The 24,309-nt window shown below is 43.8% G+C and overlaps 4 protein-coding genes and 1 pseudogene across 4 annotated transcripts in view; 3 read left to right on the forward strand and 2 right to left on the reverse strand.

Annotated features, from left to right (window-relative positions):
* LOC140190249 (uncharacterized) overlaps window positions 1–13,082 on the forward strand; it is a 73,340-nt gene extending 60,258 nt beyond the window's left edge. The window contains 1 exon segment of the mRNA XM_072246815.1: window positions 8,708–13,082. Within this exon segment, the coding sequence (XP_072102916.1) occupies window positions 8,708–9,962 (1,255 nt within the window). The 3' untranslated portion in view covers window positions 9,963–13,082.
* A 353-nt stretch (window positions 13,083–13,435) lies between these two features.
* On the forward strand, window positions 13,436–13,807 carry LOC140189998 (histone H2B type 1-H-like). Its single transcript, XM_072246384.1, has one exon. It carries the CDS (start codon window positions 13,436–13,438, stop codon window positions 13,805–13,807), a length of 372 nt encoding a protein of 123 aa, XP_072102485.1.
* Window positions 13,808–15,004: 1,197 nt separating this feature from the next.
* LOC140189847 (histone H2AX-like) overlaps window positions 15,005–24,309 on the forward strand; it is an 836,563-nt pseudogene continuing 827,258 nt past the window's right edge.
* On the reverse strand, window positions 18,444–18,854 carry LOC140189981 (histone H3). Its single transcript, XM_072246365.1, has one exon. The coding sequence runs from the start codon at window positions 18,852–18,854 to the stop codon at window positions 18,444–18,446; it is 411 nt and encodes a 136-aa protein (XP_072102466.1).
* On the reverse strand, window positions 19,761–20,393 carry LOC140190034 (histone H1-like). Its single transcript, XM_072246439.1, has one exon. The coding sequence runs from the start codon at window positions 20,391–20,393 to the stop codon at window positions 19,761–19,763; it is 633 nt and encodes a 210-aa protein (XP_072102540.1).

Consider the following 24,309-nt stretch of genomic DNA (forward strand, 5'->3'; position numbering starts at 1 on the left):
ATCATTTTCAATGTTTTGTTTAATGCACAATGCCCCAGCCTTAACCTAGTCCACACAATTTCCTCTCTTCTGTTTCCATTACCTACCCTAGTAACTGCAACATTCTTTTGTATTTGATATAAATGCCTCCCTTTCCCCTCCCTGTCCCATCTTTCTTGCCACATTCGGTTGACTTTTTCCCAGATTACACACTTAACCTCTGCTTTATTGATACTAATGTGCATTTCCACATTTTCTTTCTTTAACACCCTCTTTGCCAACTCATCCACCCTCTCATTCCCCTTCACCCCTACATGTGCTGGAACCCATAGAAATTTTACCTGACCTCCCTGATTTGCAATCCTTGTAACTAACTGAAGGACTTCATAAAGTACATCTTGCCGACTGTTTGTGTGAAAAGACCTTAAACTTGGTAGAACGGAGGATGAATCTGAACATATCAATGCTTTGACTTGTCTGGTTTTCTGCACCCATTGCAACGCAACCAACACTGCCAGCATCTCCACTGTAAACACTCCTAACTTATTAGATGTTCTTCTGCTGATTCCAATTTCTTTTGCTGGTATGACCACCCCAAACCCTGTCACTCCTGTTGCAGGTTCCTTCGCACCATCTGTATAAATGTGAGTATAATCACTATACTTTTCCATCACATGACAGTTAAATGCATTTACCAAATCTGTTTTATATCTTTCTTTCCTTTTTACCTCTAACAAATGCCAGTCTATGTCAGGCCATACAAGCTTCCATGGAGCTACAACCGGATAAACTACTGAAGGACTTATCCTCAGATCAAATACTCCACATTCTTTCGCGATATCATTCCCTGCCCGACTAAAGGTATCCCTCTGAAACCTCCCATTTTCCCAGCACTCCTGCAACACTCCTTTAGTAGGGTGAGAATCATTGTGCCCCTGCAAGTTAGCCCAGTAGTTTGCCATCAGTTGCATCCTTCTTAGTTCCAAAGGCATTATTCCCATTTCTACCTGTAGGGCTGACACTGGCGACGTTTTAAAAGCCCCACTGCACACTCTCAAGGCCTGAGCCTGAATCACATCCAGTTTCCTTATAAGAGACCTAGCTGCTGATCCATATACTATATTTCCATAATCCAATACAGATCTTACTAAAGCCACATACATTCTCTTCAAAGCTGAACAACTTGCTCCCCATTCCCTACCAGTCAAACATCTCATCACATTTACTACTTTTTTACATTTCTCCTCAACTTTCCTGATATGGTCTGCCCATGTTAATCGTGAATCAAATATAACTCCCAGAAATTTAAATGATGCAACCCTTTCTAATTCAACCCCATACATCCTTAACTTCTTCCCTACCTCAACCCTTTTCCTGGTAAAAAATACAGATTGAGTTTTGTCTACTGAAAATCTACATCCCCAGTCATAACCCCACTCCACCACTTCATCAATTGCTTCTTGTAGTTTCCTGATTATATGGTCCATGTTCCTGCCTCTTTTCCACAAGGCCCCATCATCCGCAAACAGTGACCTACCTATATCCACTGGTACCTTTGTGAAGACATCATTGATCATAATCATGAAAAGTAATGGGCTAATCACACTACCTTGAGGTGTGCCATTTTCCATTATGTACTGTTTTGATAATTCTGATCCAATCCGAACTTGAATTTTTCTACCAAACAAAAAATCTTTAATCCAATTAAAAACTCTCCCACCAACCCCCATCTTGTGCAGTTTAATTAATAATCCTTCCTTCCATATCATTTCATAGGCTTTTTCAATGTCAAAGAACACTGCCACTACTGACTCTCTATTTGCCTGGGCCTTCCTTATTTCAGTCTCTAACATTATCACTGAGTCCATGGAATTCCTTCCCTTTCCAAAACCACTCTGATAACTTGCCAGCATTCCCCTTTTCTCAAGCTCATATGATAACCTTTCTGTTATCATCCTTTCCATTATCTTACATATACTTGATGTTAATGCAATTGGTCTCTAGCTAGTGGGTTTTAGTGAAGAAGTTTCCGCTCATGATCCCTTTAAATATTTCACCCTTCGCCATTAACCCATGACCTCTACTTGTAGTCTCACCCAACCTCAGTGTAAAGAAGCCTGCTCTCATTTACCCTATCTCATAATTTTATACCCTCACAAATCTCCCTTCAATCATGTACGTTCCATTGAATAAAGTCCTAAACTAATCAATCTTTCCTTCTAACTTGGGTTTAATGCGCAGGCGCACGGGTCACAGATCGTCTCACTAACGCGCATGCGCTGCACGGACGAACGTCTCGGGAGGCCCGGCAGCAGGTAGGATGTGGGCTCCGGCCGGGGGTTTGAGCGGCACCGGCGCCCGCACCGTGATCCCGGGACAGTTGTTGTGAGCCCCGCACCCCGGAACAGTCTCAGTTCTCTCCATCTTTCTCTTAGTCCCACGATCCGTACCCAGGCCCCGGGAAACTACTTTCTGCTGACTTTTAATGGCGGTTGGCAGTCCATTTTAAAGGTGCATTACCGCCACCAACTGGTCTGGAGTGTGGTGTGGAGTTGGGAAATAAAACTGAAAACTAAATGACCCCAAAAGCCCTATAAATTTTAAATAATGAAAGACAATATTGTGAATTATATTAAAGTCACTTCCATAACTTTAATGAAAACTGTCAATCCCCAAAGCTCGTAGTGTAGTCAGCATTCGCTTTCTTTCAACCTTATATGTTTCACATTGTAAAAGAATGTTTTCAACTGTTTCATAATAATGACAACACCTACACACCCCAGAGTGATATTTTCCAACAAGATATAAGGAATAATTAAGCATAGTATAACCAATTCTCAGTCGAGCCAATATAATTCTTTCCCTTCTTGTCTTACCTCCTGCCATCAATCCAATGTATTCTGTAAAGGTGTCTCCTCTGATGCCCGTTATCCCACAAGTCTTGCCGTAATCTCCCCAATAACCCCTTAGCTTCTGATTTGCTAAGTGGAAGGCCTATATCCACAGATGAACTTTTAACAGCTGTTTTGCTCAAACTATCAACCTGCTCATTCCCCTCACCACCTCTGTGTGCAGGGACCCATAAGTAGAGACATGCAGACCAATGCTTTGAATATGAAATAAAGTTTGAAGAGCTTCCAGCAGTAAATCAGTTCTACTGCGAGGGTGACCTGTTTTAAGACTAGTCAAAATTGAAAAAGACTGAACAAATCATAACTTTGCAAGGACATATTTACTACGCCCACTGTAAGACCAACATGACAGCAACCAGTTCTGCAGTATACACTGATAAATAGTTAGTAAGACGTTTCTTTGCTACCTGAAATTCAGGCAGAAAACAGCCACACTGACATTTTCTGTTAAATTATATTTTGATTCATCGGTAAAAATGGTTAACATATCACAATAATTCTCCTTAACGTACTGATGAACCAACAGACTCTCAGACATATCAGGTTCCTTTGATTTCATTAAATCATGCAACATAAAATCAATCAAAACCATTGATAAAATCCATGGTGGGGTTACCGAACATGCTACAGTGGGACACATTACACAATACAGAAAACCTATATTCTTAGTGTGATGGGAATGCAGCCACCCAAAACTAAAATCACTCTTCTTGTGATGTTCCCAATAGTCTTCCAAAACACTCTTAACAGGGTGATCATTCCGCTGCCCCCCTCAAGTTAACCCAGTATGTTAACATCATCTTCAGCCTCTGCAACTGTCACGGTAATTGTCCCATTTCAACCAGTGAGGCTGAAACAGATGACCTTACTACACCACAGCACAGTCTTAAAGCCTGAGCTCGTATACATGCAAACATTTTAAATTTGAAGCCACACAGCCATAATCAAGTGCAGATCTAAATAAATAAATATATAAAGTGAACAGAGATTTTCGTGTAGCACCCCAAGAGTACCCACATAGACACTTAACGTACTGCTTTACATTTGTCAGTTATCTTACTGATATGGTGCTTCCATGTTAGCTTATTATCCAGCCACATGCCAAGAAATCTTACCACTGACACTTCTTCAAGAGTTCGACTATACAATTTCAAATTGTGTGCAGGTCTATTGATCCTCTTTGTAAAACATATAACTTGTGTTTTAGCTACTGAAAGCTTAAAACCCCATCTATTTGCCCACTGTTTGACCTTGTTAATTGCTAATTGCTTCATATATACAGTCAAATTTATTTATTTTTTTCTCTGATGCATAAAGCTCCATCATCTGCAAAGAGTGATTTACCCACTCCAGTATTTTGGAGAAAATATGATTAATCATAATATTAAACAATAAAGGGTTGCAAATACTGCCTTGTGATGTCCCATTCTCTGTCTCATGCTGAATATACCTTTCCTACCCTTACCTGCATAGACCGTCCAAATAAGAAAATCAGAAAAAAAAGTATCTCACCTTCCTCCCACTTCCAATTTCTAAAATTTAATCAAAAGACCCTCCCTCCTTAACATATCATGCTTTTTCTATATCAAAAGATACTGCTATTACAACTTTATTTACCTGTGTTTTATTAATATCATCTTCCAGACATAAAACTGAATCCAATGTCATTCTACCCTTCTGAAATCCACTCTGATAAAATGCTATATCACCTCTTTTTCCCAAAATATAATTCAACTGCTCTATTACCATACGTTCCATAAGTTTACACAAATGGAACATTAATGATATTGGTCTATAACTAGAAGGCTCTGATGGGGGGCTTTCCAGGTTTTAGAATAAGCACTAAAACTGCCATTTTCCATGAGGAGGGTAGATAGCCTGAATTCAAATATGATTCCAGAATTTTAATATTAGCTTAAGAGAGCTGTCAGCCATATGTTGAAACATACAATAACATATATCACCCTTTCCTGGAGCTGTCTGACCTGCACTATTAATAGCTTTCATAAATTCTCGCAAAGAAAACTTTACATCACTAATACTATCAATGCTATTGTTATCTTCCAACACATCAGCGTATTCACTTCGAAAGTTATCCCTACATGCTTTAACCTCTTCGCTTAAATTATCTTAGAAACATAGAAAACCTACAGCATAATACAGGCCCTTCGGCCCATAAAGCTGTGCCGAACATGTCTTTATCTGAAAAATTACCTAGGGTTAGCCATAGCCCTCTATTTTTCTAAGCTCCATATACCTGCTCAGGAGTCTCTTAAAGGACCCTATCGTATCTGCCTCCACCACTGTCGCCGGCTTATGAATTGGAGCAAATGACTGAGCCAGTAACTCAACCTTCTCTGTTTCAGTAACAATCGTATTGTCTTCTTTGATCAATACTGGAATGTTATTAGCCCTATGAATTCTCCCCCCTATTTTTTTAATCATTCTCCAAACATTTCCAAGTTTAATACCCTTCCAATGTTATCACAATATGACCTCCAGTAAATCTTTTTCACAACCTTCACTACTTTCCTCACCATGGAATGGGAATCACTTTCACCACAGTTTGAGGAATAATGTGACATAACCTTTCATTGCAGAAATCCATATTACCCTCAATATTCAGCTCTGATAGATGTTCATCATGTAAACCTCTCCCAGTTTGCTTTACCAAAATTCCACCTCCTAAGAGTGGCCTATCGCCTATAGAAATCCACACCCGAGCTTCTAAATATAGGAAAATGATTGCTTCCCACTGTTTCATCTCCCATGACATCCCACGTACTCACTCCAGCCAGAATGTTCATAACTAAAGTTAAATCTATAGCAGTTTCAAAACTAGTATGAACATTAAATCTCATGCCCCTCTCACACAAGATGTGAAATATCTAAAAACTTCTGCAATCAAACAATTACCATCATTCTGCGGACAACCCCACAGTGAACTATGTGCATTAAAATCACCACACCATACAACCCTTAGTGAGCAAGAGCAACATATGCTTTCCAGCAAATCAATCAAGAGCTTTCCACAAGGGTTAGAAAAATTTACCATTTTAATACCCCTACCTGTTGAATCAAATATTTCTATTACAAGTGCCTCATATACTTCATTTTCATCCACAACTTTACGTCCTGTCCTTTTCCTTACAAAACTTGCAACACCAACCCCTCCACCAAAACTAATCTGTCATGCCTAACTAGAATATAATCCAGCGAAGAAAAATTTAAATGTTATAACAACCAAGTTTCCTGAATACATATAACTTTGGGTGGATTTGATAAATCAGAAACTTCTTAAAAAGTCTTGATCATTAGAAATCAGGCTTCTCGCATTCCACTGCAATATTCTTATGCCCATTAAACATCACAAGGAGACTGAAATACAGATAGCCCACCCATTAGAGCTTAATTTATGGTTTCCCACATAATACCAGTTATACCCAGATAACTTTTCAGCAGCTTCCACAATAATTTTAATTTTCTCAGTACGACTAGATGTCAGAGCAGTACAGTTCACCACATCTGTTCTAAACATCACAAACTTCATTTTATCAACTAGTAAAGTGTCTTTAGTAAGAGAAGTATGATGCCGATATATAGCCTTTGACTTCACACTCTGTTCTCTGACTGGTAATACTTTATCAATGTTTGGTTTAACTCTTTGCACAGACACACCTTTAACCTTTTGAACTTAAGCTGCCTTCTTAAGTACTTAACATCCTCTATGTTCTCCTCCGCAATTACAACAATTAAACATTACGCCCTCACAATCTTCATACTTTTATGTTCCCCACCACACTTACTACATCTTAGTTTCCCATGACATACTGCCACAACCTGCCCAAATCTCTGACATTCGTAATGTCTAAGCGGGGATGGAATATGAGGTTTATAACTAACCCCAAACTAACTTTATCAGGGAGCTTCACTTCATCAAAACATATTAATGTAGATAAACTATCCATCCCTTCCCCATTTCTGACTACTTGTAATCTCTTTGCTGCCTTAACCTTGCCTCCCAGTAAATGAGATTTAACCTCTTCTATCAAAGTCTCCACCGGAACACCTGCTATACATCCTTAATACCTATATTTTCATTAGGCAAAGTAGGTACTACCTTTTTGCCAAATTAAGTTCTTCAATTGTAATGCCTTCTTACACGGCTTTTTATCCTTACACACAATTAACATCTTCCCGAAAGTATGAGCTGCTTTTAGCTTTGGAGTTAATGGGATTGATGGAGGCTGGCTGTTCCGGTTCAAATTTAAGCAATAGCTTGAAGTCTCTCTTTTTTTTTCAAAATATCCATCCCTTCCTCTCCATCACTTGAAATCATTCCATTATTATGTTTCTTATTCCATTTTCCAGATCTGGATTTGACTTCCTTACAAACCCTCCTGCCAACTCGCCCTCACCCGAACCCTCCATTTGCAGTTCCTTTTCCGGATCCTCCCCCTACCTGAACCAACACTATTTCTCAACATCCCCACACCATTCACAGCCAGCGCCACCAACTGCCACACCTCCCTATTCTCCGTCCACAGCAATTGAGCCTCGAGCCCAATTCATCCCCCCGGGAAGGTTTCTGCTGATGAGCGAAGGTAATGGTGTTTCCTGTGGTGCATGCGCATTGCTGGGACACCGTGACATATAGACCAGTCTCTCGTTCGTGGGGCTCTCTGGGTACAGAGGCAGCCATGGGTGTCACTTCTACAGCTTTCCCCACCAGTCCGTAGGGCATGTTTGGAAGCACAGGTAGTGGAATGGGACCGGATGGATCTGCTGGCGAATATCTAAATCCAAGGATTAGGAACTCGGAATAGAAATAGAGAGAATCTTTCTATCAATAAAAATGTCTCTTGGGCTGTATGGAGAAAAGGAACAAGATCCTTCCATCAGCTTTAATTCTTGAGAAAATCACCTTTGTTCGACCTCCTCTTCTGGACCTTTCTCCTTGTGAGATCATGTTTTGTCCCATTCTCTCTGGGTACATAGTGATATCAAACAATTTTGTCCCAGGTAACAAGTGACCTGTAGCTTTCACATCACAAAAGTGCCACACACTCCAAGGAGAAAGACTAGTGTCCACCCCTTCATTGCCATCGATTAGATCACCACCATCAAGCAGCTGCTGTGCTGGGGGTCAGAATAATTGGAAAGTCTCCAGGATCAGCCATGAGAGTCTCCAGGGTCACTTGCTGTAACACTCTGATGTCAGAGCTCGACGTAGAGACTAAGTTGTCTCATATGAAGTGTCATCCTTCACGTATTGATGTCTTTTGTAATTCATTTTACAGGCTAGCAACGACAAAGGATTTGTGCAGAGGAATCTCAAACACAACAACACATCAGTTTTGCTGTCTCTGTCCAGATAGTTAAGGAGTGACCGGCTACTTCCTTTTTAACACCTATGTATCTGTTATTGATCCTCGGAGACGACAGATTATCTCATCCCAGCTGGGAATGTTCTTTGTATGTGAAGTGAAGTTTTCTGTTGTAATTCAGTGAAATTGACTGGAACCAGGGTACTGAGAACCCACTAGCATTTGTTCACAAGGGATCAGTCCTTTAACTGCATTGATTCTGCGAGGGATCCACTGACTCATCCCAACTGGAGACACACCAGCGAGTTCACACTGAGGAGAGGCTGGTCACCTGCTCAGACTGTGGGAGGGGATTCGCTCAATCATTTGACCTACAGAGAGACCGCGAGTTCACACTGGAGAGAGTCCGTTCACCTGCTCAGATTTTGGGATGGGATTCATCCAGTCATTCAAAGCACAGCGACACCAACGAGTTCACACAGGGGAAAGGCCGTTCATCTGTTCCGAATGTGGGAAGGGATTCACTCGGTCATTTCTACTGAAGGTACATCAGCGACTTCACACTGGGGAGAGGCCATTCAGCTGCTCAGACTGTGGGAAGGGATTTACTCAGTCGTCTCAACTACTGGCGCACCAATCAGTTCACACTGGGGAGAGGCCTTTCACCTGTTCAGAATGTGGGAAGGGATTCACTCGGTCATTTCTACTGAAGGTACATCAGCGACTTCACACTGGGGAGAAACCATTCACTTGCTCAGACTGTGGGAAGGGATTCACTCAGGCATCCCAACTACAGAGACACCAGTCAGTTCACACTGGGAAGAGACCATTCACCTGCTCAGACTGTAAGAAGGGATTCACTCAGACATCTGACCTCCTGGCACACCAGCGAATTCACACTGGAGAGAGGCCATTCATCTGTTCTGAATGTGGGAAAAGATTCACTCACTCATCCACTTTACTGAAACACCAGCGAGTTCACACTGGGGAGAGGCCATTCATCTGTTCTGTGTGTGGGAAGGGATTCTCTCAGTCATCTGGCCTACAGACACACCAGCAAGTTCACACTGGGGAGAGGCCGTTCACCTGTTCAGACTGTGGGAAGGGATTCACTCGGTCATCTCAATTGAAGGTACATCAGCGAATTCACACCGGGGAGAAGCCATTCACCTGTTCTGACTGTGGGAAGGGATTTACTCATTCATCTGACTTACTGGCACACCAGCGAGTTCACACTGGGGAGAGACCATTCTCTTGCTCAGAATGTGGGAAGGGATTCACTCAGTCATCCAATCTACAGAGACACCAGCGAGTTCACACTGGGGAGAGGCCGTTCACTTGTTCAGACTGTGGGAAGGGATTTATTCAGTCATCTCAACTGCTGGCACACCGTTCAGTTCACAATGGGGAGAGGCCATTCACCTGTTCAGACTGTGGGAAGGGATTCACTCAGTTGTCTCAACTGAAGGTACATCATCGAATTCACACTGGGGAGAAGCCTTTCACCTGCTTGGACTGTGGGAAGGGATTCACACAATTATCCACCATACAGAGACACCAGCGAGTTCACACTGGGGAGAGACCGTTCACCTGTTCTAGGTGTGGGAAGGGATTCACTCGGTCCTCCAGTCTACAGAGACACCAGTCAGTTCACACTAGGGAGAGTCCATTCAACTGCTCTGACTGAGGAAAAGGATTTAGCCAGTCATCTCAAATGACTGGCACACCAGTCAGTTCACACTAGGGAGAGTCCATTCAACTGCTCTGACTGAGGAAAAGGATTTAGCCAGTCATCTCAAATGACTGGCACACCAGTCAGTTCACACTGGGGAGAGGCTGTTCACCTGTTCTGACTAGGAAGAGATTCACTCAGTCATCTGGTTTACAGAGTCATCAGTCAGTTCACACTGGGGAGAGGCCATTCACCTCCCTATGACTGAGGGAAGGGATGCACTTCGTCATCTGACCTACAGGGATGCCAGTGAGTTCACCTTGGGGAGAAACCATCCAGCTGTTCTGAATGTGGGAACTCACTCATCCCTGTTTGTGGCACACTGATAGACTATCGAGTTCACACTGAGGGAAGTGTTTAAATCGGCTGCATGCTTGATATTTAACCATTACAGTTGTTGAATCCAGAGGCAAGTTCAAAAGTGACTTTTGGTGTTGGAACTCTAAAATTATTGCTGCATTCACTTCTGCACCCTGGTCACTGGGCATGGGAGGAATTTCTTCTGTGAATGTTTAATGGGACTGGATGTTCTTATTCTGCATCTGTGACTAATCAATCAGTTCTATTTTAAACCCTGTCCAGGGTATTTAGAATCTACAACACACCCAGTGTGCGGTAGAGACTCAACTCAGCCCAGCTGTGTCCCTGTCAGTGTTTTTGTTCCACAATGGTCCTTTTTAATCCATTCCTGCTGTTCACCTCTCTCTCTCCCTGTGGTGATGCATTCCTAACAGAGGTCTCTTGTTTTTCCTGCATGACTTCATGCAGAATGAAGATGACAATAAGCAGACTGCAGTTATGTCCCACATGTTCTTCATCCCTCAAATTTCTTGGCCGAGGAAGACTGACATTGGCAGCTACCCTTCTCCTTCCCAGCCCTTTTCAATGTTATGGGACAGTTTCACTGCTTCTAAAGTGCAGAGTCTCACACAGCTGAGTTGATAGAATACACCACGATCCACAAAAGTCTCAAAGCAGAATGGAGGACCAATAGTTGTTCAGTGGAACATGGTCGGAAACCAGAGATGGCTCAGCAGAGGGTAGAATTTGGGGCTCTGGGCAGTGGTAGGGGTAAGAGCATATGATAATGTGCAGGGGACAGTGGCAATGAACGACACAGTGGCAACATTTGGCAGCTGATTGACAGAGAAAATAAAACTTGGTTGACTGACTGCTGACACACACCGTGCCTGTTAACATTGAGTATATTGCTTGTGAGAGTTTCTGTTACACTGTTAAGGATAATAGGATGATTTGGTAAGTGAATACATGGCTGAGGAACTGGTGCAGGGATTCAGATTTATCGATCATTGGAATCTCTTCTGGGGGAGGTAGGGCCTGTACAAAAAGGACGGGTTACATCTGAACCCAAGGGGTACCAATATCCCTGTGGGCAGGCTTGCTAGAGTTGTTCGGGAGGGTTTAAACTGATCTGGCAGGGGGATGGGAACTGGAGTGATAGTGCTGAGGATAAGGTAGTTGGTTTACAAATAGAAGCTGTGTGTAGTGAGACAGGTAGCAAGGAGAGGCTGATAATAGGGCAAAATTGCAGACAACAGGATGAGTTGCAATGTAACAGGTGGACAAAATCGAAAGGGGTGAATACAAGGCTGAAGGTGTTTTATTTGAATGCGTGCAGTACACGGAATAAGGCAAATGAACCTGTAGTGCAGTAACACAATGATATTGAAATCACCAAATTATGGCTGAGCAAAGATCGTAGCTGGTAGCTTAATGTCTAAGGATACACATTGTATGGAAAGGAGAGGCAGGTAGGCAGAGGGGGTGGTGTGGTTCTGTTGGTAAAAAATGTAATCAAATCATTAGAAAGATGTGACATAGGACTGGAAGGAGTTGAAACACTGTGGATAGAGTTCACAAAGTACAAGGATATAACTCCCTGAAAGCCAACGTAAGGGCCAAAGGGAAGGCGTTTAATTGAGATAAAATTAATGGAAAGTTATAGAGAATTGGGAAGCTGTTAAAACCCAACAGAAGGCAACTAAAAAAAGTCAAAGTAGGAAAGAAGAAATATGCAGCTGAGCGAGCCAGTAATATTAAAGAGGATATCAAAAGTTTCTGAAGATAGATAAACTGCAAAAGAGAAGTGAGAGTAGTTATCAGACTGCTGTAAAATCATATTGGAGAGGTAGTAATTGGGGACAAGGAAATGTTGGATGAACTGAATGAGTATTTTGCTTGTGTCTTCACTGTGGAAGGCACTAACAGAGATGAAGTTTGAGTGTGTCAGCGGGCAAAGGAGTGTGAAGTTGCCATGACTAGTGAGAAGATTCTTGGGAAACTGAAAGGCCTGAAGGTAGATAAGTCACTGCACCAGATGGTAAACACCTCAGGATTCTGAAAGAAGTTGCTGAAGAGATTGTTGAGGCATTACCTGTATGAAGAAGATGATGGGATATGGACATGGTGTAGGTAGGAGGGATTAGTCTTTGGCTGTTTTTGATTTGCTTTTCAGCTGGTTGGGAACAACATTGCGGGTCGAATAGCCTGTTCCTGTGCTGTATTCTATGTTCCGTGTTTTATGTCCTATATTTCATATGCTATAAACTTCTATAGATGTGTGGTGGAAAGTATACTTACCGACTGCATTACAGCTGGTATGGAAAGGCCCCAATGTCCGTTCCGTTAGGAATGCCCTACAAAAAGCAGTGGGTATGGTTCAGTCCATCATGGGTAAAGTCCTCCCTGCCATGAGCACATCGTTTCAGGTAGCCATAATCAGGGATCCCCACCACCCAGGACATGCTGTCTTCTCACTGCTGCAAAGGTAAGTGCTGCAGGATTTACACCATCAATTTTAGGAATGGTTATTAATCCCACAGCAATCAGGCTCCTGAATCAAAGGGGATAAATTCACTTCATCATTGAAACGTTTCCACAACCTGGTCTCACATTCAAGGGCTCTTCACCTCATGTTCTCAATGTATATTACTTATTCATGATTAATATTATTTCTTTTTGTACTTGCACAGTTTCTGTCTTTTGCACAGTGGTTGAATGCCCAAGTTAATACTGTCTCATTTATTCTATTTAGGTCAGTATTGTTATGGAATATATTGAGTATGCCTACTAGAAAATGAATCACGCTTGTTGGTGGTAACAGTTATGTACCTTGATAATAAATTTACTTTGAACTTTTCATCTGAATGTGTTGTTACTTCCATCTCCCATCTATATTTTACGTTTTCCTGTTCAGCCCCAACCACAGGTTCCCAGTTGGCAGTGTTACCCGAAGCAGAGTGTGAGCAGCTTTTGATTGGTGCAGCCAGGGATTCTGATTTGTTCCCTCTGCTATCCAATTAAAGGATTTGTTGAAATGAATTCGATGGGCGATTGGTCTTTTCAAACCGCCAATGAAAATGCTCGGATTCCCCATTCCTCATTAGCATACCGCAGTGAGCGCTGGCTATTTAATTCGCGCTCCGACGATTGTTTTATTACTGTGTCTCAACTCAGCCGAAGAAATGCCCGATCAGAAACCTGCTCCCAAGAAGGGCGCTAAGAAAGCGCTGCCGAAGCCATCAGGCAAGTCTGGCAAGAAGCGCAGGAGGCTGAGGAAGGAGAGTTACTCCATCTATATCTACAAAGTGATGAAGCAGGTTCACCCCGACACCGGCATCTCCTCCAAGGCCATGAGCATCATGAACTCGTTCGTGAACGACATTTTCGAGCGCATCGCTGGCGAGGCTTCCCGCTTAGCCCATTACAACAAGCGGTCGACTATCAGCTCCCGGGAGATCCAGACCGCAGTGCGCCTACTGCTGCCCGGGGAGCTGGCCAAGCACGCCGTGTCGGAGGGAACAAAGGCAGTGACCAAGTACACCAGCTCCAAGTGAAGAGTGTTGCCAAAACAAAGCGAAAACCCAAAGGCTCTTTTAAGAGCCACTCACTATTTCATTAACAGAGCTTCATGATCTAGTTCATATTTTATTCATGTTAATCAGAATATGCTGTCCACTGCTCGATATAATAGCAATGTCTCTTCCACACGAATATATTGCCCCTCCTCGTCACTTGTAGTGGACACTTGCTGTTCCTTCTCGTTTAATTGTTTTGGGGGATGAGCTTTATTAATTTCTGTCCCATTTTGAAAACTTCTCCGAAGCCCATTTCAATGCTAGACGGTTCTTTAACTTGGTGAAACTGCAGTCCTAGTTCGTTCAGAACCTCATGCAATTCACATAATGGCTGACCGGGAACTGAAACTGAGAATCAATTTTTGTTCTAACCCAGTAAGTCGTAGAATTAAATCCTCAGACTCCTTTGCAACATTAGCTACACTTAAAAGATTAGATGTAGCGGACTTCAGTAAAGGGTGAATGCGGAGAAAAATCCGACAAGCAAAACACACAACGCTGGAGGAAGTCAGAAGCCATCTATGGAAAAGAAAAAGGTTCAGGTTTGAACAAAATGACTTTTGGCAGGCTGTTACAAAACAGTTCATTTTTTTGGTGAGTAAACAGTTATTTTCCGCACTTTTGCTTTTGATTGTTAAGTGGATCAGCGGACTCCAGTAATTAGTGAATGTGGAGATCAAGCCGACAAACAGACAATTAATAATTTCATTTTAGATAAGCTTTAAACAAAGGAATTTTGGCGGGCTGTTCCACATTTCAGTTTATTTTGGGAGAATGAGCGGTTATTTTCCATGACTCTGCTGCTGTTTCTTGATTGGTGAATCGGGGCAGTTCTCTGATTGGATTATTTGCTCTATCTCCAATATCATTAGGCGTTGCAGCACCAATCAGACACGTTCTGCTGCCTTCCCCCAAAAAGTACAAGAAGGACGAGCGCGTGCGTGCGAGTGAGTGAGTGAGTGAGTGAGTGAGAGAGAGAGAGAGAGAGAGAGAGAGAGAGAGAGAGAGAGAGAGAGAGAGATTGGGTGAAGGGATTTACAATGTATGTCTAGTGCACATTCTGGAGCAGAGGGTGGCGCTAATGCACCATTAAGCTGGATGCCAACCGCCGTAAAACAAGATACAGACAGACAGAATTCCCTCATTCTCCGTGGAAGAATTGCCGAGATTGTGAAGATGAGTGGACGAGGAAAAACCAGTGGCAAAGCTCGGTCGAAGGCCAAGTCTCGCTCCTCCCGGGCAGGACTGCAGTTCCCGGTAGGCCGTGTTCACAGGCTCCTGAGAAAGGGTAACTATGCTGAGCGGGTGGGTGCCGGAGCCCCGGTCTATCTGGCTGCTGTGCTCGAGTATCTGACGGCTGAAATCCTTGAGCTGGCCGGCAACGCGGCCCGGGACAACAAAAAGACCCGCATCATCCCCAGGCATCTGCAGCTGGCCGTCCGCAACGACGAGGAGCTCAACAAGCTGCTGGGAGGGGTGACCATCGCTCAGGGCGGGGTGCTGCCCAACATCCAGGCCGTGCTGTTGCCCAAGAAAACCGGCGGAACAGCAAGTGAAGAGACAGAATCTGAACCCAATGACCCAAAGGCTCTTTTCAGAGCCACTCACAGTGTCTGTGAAAGGGCTGCTCTGCGGATACGCTGAACACGGAGGAAAGAACTCTGGTTTCGCTATCACTACGAAGCGTTTCTGCGTCCTTCTTGTACCTTCTGGGGGGAGGCAGCGAAACGTGTATGATTGGTTCTACAGCGCCCAATGAAATTGGAGATAGAAAAAATAATCCAATCAGAGAACTTCTCCCATTCACCAATCAAGAAACAGCAACAGAGTCACGGAAAATATCCACTCATTCTCCTAAAAGAAACTGAAATTTGAAACAGCCCGCCAAAAATCCTTTGTTTAATGCTCATCTAGAATGAAATTATTGCATGTCTGTTTGTCGGCTTGATTTCCACATTCACTAATCACTGGAGTCCGCCACATTTAATGTAAGTGTAGCTACTATTGCAACACTGGCTGGGGATTTAATTCACCGATTTCTTTAAACTAAGAAACGCTCAGAACAAAACCCGCTTCTCAGCTTCTGTTCGCCGTTTGCCATTGTTCGTGCATCAGGTTATGGACCTAGCAACACTCACAACACGCAAGAGGAACTCAGTAGGTCGGGCAGCATCCGTGGAAACGTCGACTCACCGTTTCAGATAATGGAATTGATGGATTTTTGCAAAGCTTGTAGATGATACAAAGATAGGTGAGGGAACAAGTATCGCTGTAGAAGCAGGTAGTCTGCACAAGGACTAAACAGATTAGGAGAATGGTTAAGAAATGGCAGATGGAATACAGGGTTGGGAATTGTATGGCTATGCACTTTATAGAAGAAACAAAAATGTACACTAATTCTAATTGGAGAGAAAATTCAAAAAATCCGAGGTACAGAGGAACTTAGGAGTTCTTACGCAGGATCCACTAAAGGTTAATTTGCTTGTTGAGTCGGTGGTGAGGAAGCCAAATGCAATGTGATCATTAATTTCAGGAGGACTAGGATTTAAAAGCGAGGGTGTAATGTTTAGGTTTTATAGACATCCGTTAGTCTCATGAGACCATGGATTTGTACCTTGGAAGTTTCCAGGGTGCAGGCCTGAGCAAGGTTGTATGGAAGACTAGCAGTTGCCCATGCTGCAAGTCTCCCCTCTCCATGCCACCGATGTTGTCCAAGGGAAGGGCACTAGGGCTGATACAGCTTCCAATACACTGGTGTCGTCGCAGAGCAATGTGTGGTTAAGTGCAAGGACACAACATGCTGCCTCAGCTGAGGCTTGTACTAGCAACCTTCAGATCACTAGACCGATGCCTTCACTACTTGGCCACGCTCCAACACTGAGGCTTTATAAGGCACTGATAAGGCCTCATTTGGAGTAGTGAGCATTTTGGGCCTCTTATCTGAGACAGGATGTGCTGACATTGTGGAGCTATCAAAGGAAGTTCATGAAATCAAGTCTGGGATAGAAAGGATTGGCATATGAAGAGTTTTTGATTGCTCTGGGCAAATATAGAAAGGCTTCCATAGAGTGGATGTGTAGATAATATTTCCTGTGCTGTGGGAGTCTGACACCAGACGTCACAACCTCAAAATAGAGGGATGTCCATTTAAAACAGAGATGAAAGGGAATTTCTTTAGCTAGAGACTGCAGAATCTGTAGAATTCATTGCCATTGATGGTCAAGTGATTGGGTATATTTAAGGTAGAGCTTGATAGTTACTTGATTGGTCAGGGTCTGATGTTTACAGGGAGAAGGCAGTGGAGGGAAATAGATCAACCATAATGAAATGGTGGAGCAGAATCGATGATCTTTATCTGTTCCTATGACTTATAATTGCAACTTCCCCCCTTCTGAGCTCTCATCTCCTCCAAAGTGAAGTCATCTTTTTCTAAATTCCATTCAATTCAGTCCCCACTTCAATTAAGTGTCTCACAGTCCCTGCCAGATTGAGAGAACATGATCCTTAATTTAAACTTTTGCCTCTCTCTTACTTAGTGGGATATCAGTATTACAGCACTGCCCTGCATAGATTATTAGTGAGCCTATTGACTACTTCACTTCTGACATGAATTGTGATCCAGAAAAACAGACATACACTCCCCAATACTGCAGCTGTAATAATGTTTGCCTAACATCCAACAAAACACACGGGCAATGACTGGACTCACAATCAGAATCAGAATCCTTTATTATCGCCAAGTATGTGGACACATACAGGGAATTTGATGCCGGTTTCCCTGAGCTCTCGCTGTACAGAACAAAAAAAAGGCAAACAAAACAATAGTGTAAATAATCGTGAACTATATACAGTGAGGTATACCTGTGTATGTACAGGTGGACTTGGTTTATAATAGACTAAAACTCAAGTGTTCATAAGACTGATGGCATACGGATAGAAACTGTTCTTGTACCTATTTGTCCTAGCATTCGGTGATCTAAAGCACCCACCAGAAGGAAGGAGTTGGAACAGAACAGAAAACAGTTAGGCTGTGCGTCCTCTATGCACTGCAATGCAAGGATTGCCACCATTTTGATAGTATAAACTGGGAGTTTATTAGATAAACGTTTTCTAACTGACACCTGAAATGATGGGACATAGACTGCTGCACTGGTGTTATGAGACACTGGGCCTTTAGAATTCCATTCCGTCGTATTGATGAAGCACAGATGGAGAAACCACTACCTCTTCAGTTACACACCCAGCATATACTGACAGCCTCTCCCAAAGTCAACTCTTCCCCAGTTAAAGCAAATAGAGAGGGAGGGATAATGGATAAAGCCACGTAGGAGCATAGTTCATTTTGGATAAGCACATGTTCCCTGCCTGATCGTTTCCTTCCCACCCAAAAAGAAAACTTACGAGCCTGGTGTTCCAGACAATAGAAGACGTAACAGAACAACACAAATGTTACCCAGCGGCACGGAACTGCTGATGCTCCGTGTCGATGAGATTCATCGGGGCTGGGTTGGCATGTTTAACAAAAGCTTAGTGAACAGTAACAGACAGCCCTTTCCACTGTTGTGTTGGTGGCTCTTAAAAGAGCCTTTTGTTGTGTTCGGTGTGGAGGTCGGATTTAGGCGCGCTCTCCGCGGATGCGGCGGGCTAACTGGATGTCTTTGGGCATGATGGTGACTCGCTTAGCGTGGATGGCGCACAGGTTAGTGTCCTCAAAGAGTCCAACCAGATAAGCTTCACTGGCCTCCTGCAGGGCCATGACGGCTGAGCTCTGGAAGCGCAGGTCGGTCTTGAAGTCCTGCGCGATTTCTCGCACCAGGCGCTGGAAGGGCAGTTTGCGGATAAGCAGCTCGGTGGATTTCTGGTAGCGCCGGATCTCCCTCAAAGCCACGGTGCCGGGCCGGTAGCGATGAGGCTTCTTCACTCCGCCTGTGGCTGGAGCGCTCTTCCGCGCCGCTTTGGTGGCCAGCTGCTTGCGGGGAGCTTTCCCACCTGTCGATTTGCGCGCCGTTTGCTTGGTTCGGGCCATTCTCCTTCAGCAGTCCAAAAGCAACTTCAAATACCGGGATCAGAATAGCGGAGCAGACGCAGGAACCAGCTTTTAAATCGTTGATGAAGGGCTGCCCCACTCCCTGATTGGTTGCAAGGGAGATGTGTATTGCAGGCCCCAGCGTTGCGATTGGCTGCTTTTTCATCACCAGTTTGAAGCTGGCCGGTGGTGGGGGTGGAGGAGATGGTGAGGAATATTACGCACGACGAAATATGGAAATTAGTGACTTAGAGTCGTAATTTAGCCAGTCTGACTGCAGTGATTGGATGCCGGTTCAGTTTCAAATCGCCCGCCAATTCCAAGAGCAAACAAAAGAAAATATTGTTTCAAGAGCAACCGGTTTTCTTACAATTAAAAGAATCACGAATTATCAAATTCTACCTTGATGTAAAACATCGATCATCTTCAGTCAATTAGCTGAATCAGAATGTTTACGTTTTTACTGAATAGCTTTTCGCGGTGAGTGAATTCAGTGTTGCTGGAACCGGGAGGACAGAGAGAGAAAACTGAGATTGATTTTAATTCACTGCTTTTACTAAATGGTTTTGTGGGAAAACAGCCACAAGGTTTTCAAAAGGACCACAGGAACCAACACCGAAATGAATTGCTGCTCAGTACAGTACATCTTCAAAACATTCATTACAACCAAATAAATTATCAATCTCTTCACTCTCCAAAGTGCTGTTCAAAGACAAACCGACGGCCTGTGGCTCATTTTATCACATCACCCTGACCTGCCCGAGAGAGACGGAGAGGGAAGCAGAGAGACAGCTTCAGAGTAATAGAGGAGAGAGAGAGACCTCTATTTTCCAGCTCTTTTGTGGGAGATGTGAGTGGCTCTTAGAAGAGCCGTTGGTCTCAGGTCTTTAAAATGTGTATTTTTATTTACTTTTTGGCAGTCGCCTTCTTGGCTTTCACGGATTTTGCCTTCGGTTTGGGTTTTGCCGACTTCTTGGGAGCCTTCGCCTTCGGGGCCGCGATCTTCTTGGGGCTCTTGGTCTTCTGCGCAGCCTTCTTGGCCGCTGGTTTCTTAGCAGCCGCTTTTTTAGCCGTCGGTTTCTTAACACTTTGTTTCTTGGCGGGAGATTTCTTAGCTGCTATCTTGGCCGCAGTTTTCTTGATCGCTGGCTTCTTGGTCTGAGATGTCTTGGCCGCTGGTTTCTTCGTTTTTTTCACGATTTTCGCGCCACTGTCCTTTTTAGCGGCCTTCAAGGAGCCGGAGGCACCTGCGCCCTTGGTGTGAATCAGGGAGCCGCTTTCCAATTTCCTTTTAATGACCATCTTGATCTGACTTTTGAGCTTTTCCACATCGACGCCGTTGGCAGCCAACCCCTTCTTTATCGCGACTATGGACACCCCTCGGTGACTGCGGCAATCCGCCACAATCTTGTCGATCTGTTCGCCCAGTTTGGGACCGGCTGTCTTGGTCCGGGCGGCCGCCGCCTTCTTCTTGGGAGCCTTGGTTGCAACGGCAGGCACCGGTGGAGGAGCGACTTCAGCGGCTGCGGTCTCGGTCATGTCGTCGACTCTGCACAAACTCTCTGAAAACTCAGAAATGGAGCGAGAGGCGGCGGTGCAGCGTCTTTTAAAGGCAGCGAGCGGACAGGGCGGAGACACACTTTCGTCAGCTTCTGGCCACTGTCTCTCTGTTTTTTTCTCCTCAAAAACCCTCCGATTCCGATAAAAATAAGACACCTCCATCACCCAGATCGCTCTCTGTCTGTGTCCGAAGCCGGATTCTTTGCTGTTAAACAAGCTTGGTCCGAATTAAAGGCAACAGTTTTCATATAAATCCGTTTAACTGGTGCACCGACTTCGTTCTCTCCCGCCATCACCGGCATGTTCGCCGTTTTCCGACTGAAATATTAAAACCAACAAAAAATACGGGCAATTCCCACTTCAGGACTGAGCTGGGGAAATGGGCCGCCTCGTGACAGGGAAATGTGTTCATTTTCCACAGGAGGGACGGCGAAATGCGGCGACGTGATCGGACTCACAAACACAGCCATATCGCATTCAAAGTGTCACTGGTTTATCTGTTCTGTATCTTGCAATATTTAATTTACACACTTTGTTCATTTATGTGTAATCCATCTATCGATTTTATCCTTAACACGCTTATTCGGAGAAACGTTGTCTCGTTTGACGGTATACATGTATATTGTTAAATGACAATAAACTTGATTTGTTTGACAGTGATACCAGTCTGAGGTGTCAGGTCCCTCTCTGACACACCGTTCATATCTGCACAAACTGTGGGCCCGGTGTACAGTTCCCAGCACAAGTTTTCCTCTCCGCTTCCGTGTTACCGCGTGTTACTTGTAGATTCCCAGCTCAGTAACATCTCCGCTTCTTTCTCTTATTTCTGGAGCCATACTTTTCTCCATAGTAAACATTCATTACAAAACTCACCCATCTCCTGGGGCTCAAGATCTCGGAAACCCTGCTAATCTCTAAGGGGACTGAATCTCTCCCTAACTACCCTTTTACTCTTAAGACACCAGGAGAACCTCTTCGGAGATTCCTGAACTTTACCTGCCAGATCCATCTCATACTCCAACAACAGGAATTCTGTAGATGCTGGAAATTCAAGAAACACACATCAAAGTTGCTGGTGAACGCAGCAGGCCAGGCAGCATCTCTAGAAAGAAGTACAGTCGACCTTTAAGGCTGAGACCCTTCATCAGGACTAACTGAAGGAAGAGTTAGTAAGAGATTTGAAAGTGGGAGGGGAGGGGGAGATCCAAAATGATAGGAGAAGACATACTCCCTCTCTTTGCCCTCCTAGTTTCCTTCCTCAGAGCATTCTCAATCTTTTTATACCCAGAAAGGGATTGGTTTGATGTCAACCTCCTGAATGAAATGTATGATTTCTTTTCTCTTTTAAAACTGAACCTCATTATCTCTCATTTGCCAAGGTTTCCCAAACCTGCCAGATTACCCTTCACCACAACGGGAACATTCTGTTTCCAGACACTTGCTGTCCCATTTATAAACAAGTCCCACTTGTCATTCATTCATTTTCTTTCTTAGAGGCTCTCCAAATCAACCTTGGCTCGAAACTAATTCCCCCAACATTATCCTGCCCCAGTTTACAGCACTGACCTGTGTAGCTGACTGACTGTATCCTTCCCATCACTCTCTTAAACTAACAGAAAGAATGAAAAAGGAACCTTGGTCAACTGTGGAAGCCAGTGGGGAATGGCTGCCTTACTGAACATCCACACTCAGAAAAGACTTCAGAAAGAAGACACATTCTCAAAGGTTTGGTTCATCTTGTGACTGTACAGTGTCTGCACTTTGGATTTATTGAGATTGAGCACAGAAAAGGTCTCTACAGCCCCTTCAGCCATGCTGGCCAGCAATCCACCAGTTTAATCCCAGGCAATTTATAATGGTTGATTAACTTCCCAACCAGTAGGTCTTTGGACTGTGGGAGGAAACCGGAGCACCAGAGAATGTATAAACTCCTCACTGGCAACAGCAGGAATTGAACCCTGGTCACCTGCAATTTTAAGCCTTTCCCTCCTGAAACTTCCACAATACTGGCATCACAGATGGACAGGATGGGGAAGAAAGTATTTGGTACACTGGCCTCCATCAGCAAAGATGATTAGCACAGGAGCTGGAATCTGATGTTCTTTTTGTGTAAGACATTGATGAATCCACACCCAGGATATTCTGTGCAGCTTTAGTCACCCTCATTAAAGCCACAGTTTAATTAATTTTAAAACAGTGAAAAAAGGTTTAGAAGAGTAATGGTGGAAATTGAAGGCCTGAGTTACGTGATGGTGTTGGGTGTATTGTTCGTGAACTTCAAACGAAGAGATTAAGACCTGCCAGATATAAGTAGCCATGAATATGCTCACTAAAGGGAGATAATACTGTCATGACCCAATCTTCAGACATTGGTTTATTCTCCATGGTTTTTCGCTGGCAATACACCACCTATTCGAATGGTTGGCCCCTCTCCCTACAAAGGAGAAGTTACTTCCAGCTAACAAAGTGGTTTAAATTAATAAACACAAGAAATTCTGCAGATGCTGGAAATCCAAAATAACATACACAAAATGCTGGATGAACTAAACAAATCAGGCAGTGTCCATGGAAAAGAACAAACAATCAATGTTTCGCACAGAGACCTTCTTCAGAACTGGAAAGGAACTGGGAAGATGTCAGAATAAGAAGGTGTGGGAATAAGAAAATGATGTGAAGTCAGGTGGGTAGGAAAGGTCAGGGACTGGAGATGAAGCAATTTGATAGCACAGGAGAGGGGACCACAGGAAAAAAGGAAGGAAGGGGCTCCAGGGAGAGGTGATTGGTAGGTGAGAATAGGCAAGAGGCCAGAGTGGAGAATAGAAGGGGAGATGGAGGGAATTTTTTTTTTACCAGAAGGGGAAATTGATATTCATGCCATCATTTTCGAGGCTACTCAGGTGGAATATAAGGTGTTGCTTCTCCACCCTCAGGGTGGCCTCATTGAGGCACAAGTGGAGGCCAGGGACCCAACATGTCAGAATGGGAATGGGAATGGGAATAAGAAATTAAATTTTGGGCCATCACTTTGTTTCAGTGCTGGTGGATGGAGCAGAGATGCTCAATAAAGCAGTACCCCGATTTATGACAGGTGTCACCAATGTAGAGGAGGTTACATCGAGAGCATCGGATACAATAGACAAATCCAGTAGATTCACAGGTGCAGTATTCCCTCAGCTGGAAGGACTCTTTGGGGTCCTGAATGGAGGTGAGCGAGGAGGCGGGTAGACAGGTGTAGCACTTTGGCCACTTGATACAAGCCAGAGGGGAGATTAGTTGGGGTGGATGAATGGACAAGGAAATTACCAGGATGCGGAGAGAAGTGTTGGGGGTGCGGTAGGAATGCAAAGTTCTGTTTGGTGGTAGGATCCCTTTGGAGGTGTAGTTTAAAGTAGTTTAAAACACATTTTTAAAAATGTAATCACTTAAACCCAAACAACACTCTCAAAACACATTAAAAAATCAAACAGTTTCTATCTTAAACATTTCAAAATTCTTGCAGAGGGTTTCTATCTCATCTCGAGTCTTGAAAAATTATACACTGAAACATTTCCTGGCCTCAGGTTTCCCATTCGCATTCTCACATAATCTTTGGACCACACCACGTCACCCCCTCTGTAACCTTCCCATGCTGGAAAACTCCCACATTTCCTCCTTCCTATCTCTCTCGTCCCTTTCATATCCTCATATTACTGTTTTTAGATTGGTGGCCTCTGCCCAATGGTGTGTTGTAGGGATCTGTGCTGGGTCTCCTATTGGTTGTCCTATCCAGTATATTGATGATCTGGATGAGATTGTAGGTGCATGATTAATAAGTTTCCAGATGACACCAACATTGATGGTATGATGGATAATGACGAAGGTTGTCTACTACAAGAGGACAGACATCAGTTGTGTA

This window comes from Mobula birostris, chromosome 29, assembly GCF_030028105.1.
Source record: "Mobula birostris isolate sMobBir1 chromosome 29, sMobBir1.hap1, whole genome shotgun sequence".
Taxonomy (NCBI): domain Eukaryota; kingdom Metazoa; phylum Chordata; class Chondrichthyes; order Myliobatiformes; family Myliobatidae; genus Mobula; species Mobula birostris.

What these genes read in the sequence shown, in the direction of transcription:
- LOC140189998 (XM_072246384.1), top strand. Translation starts at nt 13,436, where the DNA reads ATGCCCGATCAGAAACCTGCTCCCAAGAAGGGCGCTAAGAAAGCGCTG.
- LOC140189981 (XM_072246365.1), bottom strand. Translation starts at nt 18,854, where the DNA reads ATGGCCCGAACCAAGCAAACGGCGCGCAAATCGACAGGTGGGAAAGCT.
- LOC140190034 (XM_072246439.1), bottom strand. Translation starts at nt 20,393, where the DNA reads ATGACCGAGACCGCAGCCGCTGAAGTCGCTCCTCCACCGGTGCCTGCC.